The sequence below is a fragment of the Anopheles cruzii genome, chromosome 3 (assembly GCF_943734635.1).
Source record: "Anopheles cruzii chromosome 3, idAnoCruzAS_RS32_06, whole genome shotgun sequence".
Lineage (NCBI taxonomy): Eukaryota > Metazoa > Arthropoda > Insecta > Diptera > Culicidae > Anopheles > Anopheles cruzii.
In genome coordinates, this window is record NC_069145.1 from 61,338,504 (window position 1) to 61,344,503 (window position 6,000).

Sequence of the window (6,000 nt, forward strand, 5' to 3'; positions counted from 1 at the left end):
GAAAACTCGATAAATTACAAATTCATTTTAGTTCGCTAAATATTGTTCAACTACGCGAAACATAGTTGTGCTTTTAATGAATCGTCCGAGAAAGGAACACGTTTTCCCGATGGTCATTAAAACATGGGTTAGGCCATGTGCCAGCCCCGGCCAGTTGCTGCAGAACGTAGAAACGCCCCCGAGGGATATCCTGCGAATGCTCAAGCACTGCACAATTATGTGATTTTTAATTAACTTGCCATTTTTCTCCCACAACCTGGCCGCCCCGCCCCGCCGATCGATGCAGAGGAAATCCTGCACGCCAACAAAGCAATCTGGCTTTCCACGGATGGCCACCTGATGCTCTACACCACCTTCAACGATTCGCTCGTGCAGGAGCAACAGTTTGCCTGGTACGGCACATCCAGCGGTGACATCAATCTCTACCCGGAGATCCGCTCCCTACGGTAAGTACCGGCGGGCCACGAAAGGTTGCTGTCGTCGGGGGAAAACCCTAGACCCCTAGTTGCGGGCGTTTACTCTCGGCGAAACCACGGCACAAACATTATTGATTGCAAAAACGGGGCCAGGCCGACCATTACCGGGTCGGGTTGAAGAATATTGTGGCAACGTGTTAGACGGTGCGGAGCGGCTGACAGTTCTTACCCATGCCCCCGCCATCGGCCTTTCACTAATCTCTGGGGGGGATGCCTTTTGAAAATGTAATGTTTCTCACCGCTGGCACCCGATAGCCCCCGAGACTCGTCCTGCGTTCTTCGCTTTGGCATTGCGGTCACGTGCGGTGAACTGGCAGCAGTGTTGGTAATCAATCGCCGCTACTCGAAACTCGGCAGCACGGGGATATGAATTTGTCCGGCGATCAGTGGAAAAAGTAGAATGATCAGCAACATGAATTATTGCCAGCATTATCGGAAAACGCCGGACACTACTCGGCCGTGGCGATGGTCTGGCTCAACGCGTGCCATTGTCTAGGCTCAGGAATTTATTAAAGATCTCGAGTATTGCTTAAAGTACATTAGATTTCTCGGATTCAAAGAAAGTAATTTATATTCCATTACCTGTAATAGTCATATTTGAGTCATCGGTTCATCATAAAACCAAAGGGAAATATGCTCCTCATCAGGCATTGTTGCACGAAGTAAGACAACACTGTGCTTCGAATAGCTCAATCCTTCGAAAGACCCTAATTCGACCCCGGAAAGCTCTACAGCATAAATATTTTGATGAATATAATACGAAACATTTACAACTCAATTTCCCGCATTGTATGTTGGCTTAGTACACATTCCTCAAATGTTCCCAGTAATTTGTTAACAACTACAAACACCATTGGCACCTCAATTAATTGATAATTATACAGCGCTTTTCTTTCCACTGGCTTATCGTGGTAAACGGATATTGGCAACATCAGCCAAATTTCCTTTATTTTTTGTCAAATTTAAAAGAAAACGGAAAATTCACTTCAAGGAACTACCTTCTTGACACCCGGGCATTCGACCGAAAACCAACCGTTTACCACCCGGGCGCAAGCTTACCTTTCGTGTTCAAGTTTTTCCATTCTCCCCTTTTGTTTGGCCCGGGCTCGGAAAGGAAAAATCGTCACCGACTTTCCCGGTGCACGCTCACGGAATGCGCGAATTTTTCTTCGCTTCTCCGGCACAAAGCTCATTGTCCTCGTCGCGGCGGCCATCGTTGTCGTCGCTTTTTTCGGTGTGCCAAACGGTGGATTCCATTTTGATCCCTGAAATCGCGTGCGTTTACTCTCCCACCGTGTCCTTCCGTGCCCCGAATGAAACGTTCCGTCCGGCCCGTTGCCATCTTCCGGTGTGCGGCATCCGTGACAAGCATTTCTTTCTGTAGCCCTTTGAAGCCATATCCGTCCGTCATCCGGTGCAAAGCCTCCGGCTGCGGGCCTCCGCATTTGTAACGTTCACACGGCCCTCTCAATTGATGTATTCAGGAAATATCGTAGGCCGGACTCAGTTTTTATACACATAACACAGAGACACTTTTTATGTTGGCCCACCGATGGTGGGCTGGGCAAGGGCTTACTTGTAGATTGAGGACGTATTACTGTTGACACCGTATCGCCGTGTTGTGAAGAAAAAGGTTTGCACACCAAGGAAGCCTCCAGACCGGTCCTAACCTTCCCTCATCTTACACTCCAAAACTGTGTTACTGTTTCGAATTCAAAAGGCCCGTTTTCAATTCCAACTGACGCGTCACAATGGGTAGTGCATTTCCATTACTACGCTTGTTTCGTTGGCACGGACTCGCCAACCGGGTTTGCGCCTTTTTGTTGCAACAATGTAAGGTTCCTCTAGAGTTTTCTCGTTTTTGGAGACCATTTAGCACTGTTTCTTTCAAATGGCACACAAAACTTAGCAAAGAATATTATGAAACATTATGAAAAAATTATGTACATAAAAATAGAAATACGTACGAAATTGGGATACGGTGAAAGCAAGCACTTTGATTGAAACGTCCAAAAATCCTTACAAAAACCGAAACGAAAACCGTATATTCTTGGACGCAGAAAAAGCTCAAAGCACCGGATCTTCGGGTTTTTATTTTTACATCGCTTTAATTCAATTGAAGGCGCTACTTTTTGATGTGGATAGGTCTTCCGGGCTTCAAGAGGCGAAAAGCGACGATGCTATTTCAGGCACATCCATTATATTCTTTCGAGGTAACGTTCTGTTGCCTTCTGTTCAAGGCAAGGCCGTTTTCCATTATTTGCATTCCTTCAATCAAAACAAAACGTAGGCACGGCTGGTTTTTTTTTCTGTATCACATGGTTTCCTGTAGGCCACGGGCGAGACAGTTGCCTTTCCCGTTTTTCTCCGTCGCTGTCCGCCAGAATCATAAAGCATAGTCGTTCTGGCTGGCTGGCTGCCTGGGTTCTTTTTGAAGCGAAAAAAACGGGACCTATAAATGGAAATCACCGACAGCATAACAAGACAAACGAGACAAACGAGGAACTTCCCCGGCAAAATTAAAGCCTATCCAACCCGGTTCCCGCAGACGTGCGGTGCCTTTTCGTTTGTTTGCTCTGCTCCTTTCGCTGTTCTTTCGATACATTTTCACGTTAGCAGTCGGAGCTTCTCGTTACCGTTCGAAGATATGCTTGATTTAGGATGTCTGCCGGTTGAACTTGAACTGCGATAACGGGGAAAATCGACACGAACCGAAGCGAACGGAGAACTGAGGTCGGGCAAGTGAGAGTCCGTTTTCTGTGCCGCATCTTCCGCAAGGTTCAGTGTTTCTATCGTTCAGATACCTGCTATGGATGACATATGCGAGTGAATTATTTAGAATATGCTACGGAATGGAAAACCATAAATAACGCAGATGAAAAATGGCCTCGATTTGCTAGTTCTGCCGGATCGGGGTCCCAAACGAAAAAAGAAAACGGGACCAAGACCCAAGACTGGACCATGTAGTGTGCGGAATGCTTTCTGGAGACGATCTAAACGATTCTGGCTTGACAAATCGCACCGAGCCACTGATCGGACACACGAGGAAAAACATGGACATGCAAACATGTTACAATATGCAGCGGATATTGAAATGTACGATTATTTATTACGTCCCTGTGGTTTTTCTGCGATCCCGAAGGTCGCAATGTGGATGTGATGGCCTTTTTACAACCGCCAACATTGTCGCGGAAGCCCACTGAGTGTAATCACCTCCTTAGAATAGTGAAGTATGTGAGGAGTGAACAGTAAAGTTTGGGACTCTGTAAGGTTTCCACCAGTAAACTTCGTCTGACTGGGTTAAACTCAGCTAGTTACACTCAGTTTGTAATGTAAACCGACACCAGTGAGCCAGGAAATTAATATCTCCACGTGGTTCCAAACTCCCTATAATCTCGTTCGAGCACTGCTCATGCTGTTCCATGTTAACTGTCAAGCTAACATCATGTCCCTACATTGCGTGTTCACTTCCGGAACAATGGCCACCGTAACCGTAATATACAATGATGTATCGGTTAAGCTTACACAACAGAAGCCAGTGTTAAACGTGTTAAACTCGAAAGTATCAAAACAAAAGCCGTGCCATTTTTCGACAACCTCAATTTTGAAGCGAAATTCAAATTAAACAACTTATGTAATAAGCACTGGCATGGTGCTTCCTTCGGACGAATTAAGTGTTAAACCGTGCCTTCAATCGACGCCACCATCCGCGGCCAACATAATTAGCGGGACTGCATAATTTATTCGCCTTCTTTCGCCGTCGTTGAATAAGCTGGCTAATTTTAAATATTAATGAGATTAATAGTTCTCGTGTGGCTCCGTTCAACCGAGGTAGTCGCGCCGCTGAACAGAAAGCAAACAAAAGCATCTTCCGCGTGCCGGAGAGGGCTGATGGATTGGGCTGGTTTGATTATCATATTGAATAAATTAGATCATCATCGATAGCGTTGAAGTATCGATCTCGACCGCTGCAAAGTTCTATGCTCGCAGGAAAAGTTTCGCAAGAACTTGTCGTTCACTCCGCCTGTACTGAACAATGTGCTCTACAAACATATAACTCATACAGTGGATTTGGCATGTTTCGCTTGTTTGCCACGCTCGTTCAATGTTATCCTTTTCAGTTCGATAAGGAAAATGTGATCGAAGTCATTGTTGGGCCGAGGCCTTCGTTTTTGGCGACGTCCGACTTATATGAACATGCTGAATCACACTAATTGAGCAAATCGGTGCCTAATGATATTGGCTAAAGGGTCGACCGTTTCTGGGGCGTCTGCCATTGAAACCATTTGAATAATGGACCCAGTTTTACCGTTTCCTCGAAGCACTACGTTTGCAGTGCGATTGACTGAGTTCAGAAATTATTCATTCCACGCCGATTGCAACGTCGAAATCGATTGTGAAAATGGAAGGAAAAATGCAAATCAATAACATACTCTCGAAAGGAGCACATAGCGCGTTCTGCCAGCTTCAAGGTTCGATTGTGCCGTTATTACATACTTTGCGTACTTTGCCAAAATGGAAATCTTTTGGCCCGTTCGAGCCTCGTGAATACGAGGCCAAAAAGCAAATAGTTCAATGAAACAATGGCACCGGAAAACTTTGCCCGTGCTTAATCACGACTTCAAAATTGATAACTTTGCCAAACTCGTTTCAGCAATTCGTTCTTCTGCGCAAAGCGCAACGAAGAAATTGGCAATAAAATTCGTAAGTACGAAAACTTTGCCTCCAGTGCGATGGAGTTTAACCGTCAAATGGACAAATCAAACGCCGGCAACGGAGCAAAAGTCCCAGAAACTATTCCTAGAATTTCTTGGAGTTTTTCATCAAAGTTTTCCGATATGTTTCGCTAAAACTACGAAGAAGCAGACCCATTTTCAATGTCGTTTCGGTGTATAAATTGCATTGCAAATTAATTGCATTTAAACATTACATATTTTATCGATAAAACGCTTCACAATTAGAACAATTCAACTACAATTTTACTTAAGACCTTATGAATCAGTGCATAGCGTGCGTACGAACAATTCACCAACAATCTTTATTTTAATTCTAATCTTGGCTATGCCCTTGCAAAACAAATTTATTAATCGGAACCAACTTTCTATCTCCTGCAGGTATCCCAAGCCGGGCACCAGTAATCCGACGGTAACCTTGAACGTTGCCGACCTGACTGATCCGAAAAGCATTCGGATGAACAAGCTCACTCCTCCACCGATTCTCGTGAACCAGTAAGTACGCCGCCGCCGCCCCCGTCAAGGATCGAGAAACAGCTTGTGAAGCACTCAAAAATCACTCCTAACTTTTGCGCTTCTTTTGCACTTTCCAACACCGATCGAAACTTCCCTATCATTATGACTGCACTCTCATTATCTCATCGCTGATGCATGATGAAATTATAAATCTACCATTGGGATTAAAGGTCGGAGAACTTACAAAAAAAAGAATATTGGAAAGCTTATTAGTTCCGTAAATCTAAGTGTTGGGTACGGGATTGCGTTGGGTCGAAATGATTGGGGAACTGAAT

General features: G+C 45.0%; 1 protein-coding gene across 1 annotated transcript in view; it reads left to right on the top strand.

The window, feature by feature from the left end:
- The window catches only part of LOC128269690 (venom dipeptidyl peptidase 4), a 60,100-nt gene that overhangs the window by 44,329 nt on the left and 9,771 nt on the right, over window positions 1-6,000 (top strand). Inside the window, exons 7-8 of the mRNA XM_053007077.1 lie at window positions 287-446; window positions 5,591-5,704. Of these exons, the coding sequence (XP_052863037.1) occupies window positions 287-446; window positions 5,591-5,704 (274 nt within the window). The remainder of the gene's footprint in view (window positions 1-286; window positions 447-5,590; window positions 5,705-6,000) is intronic.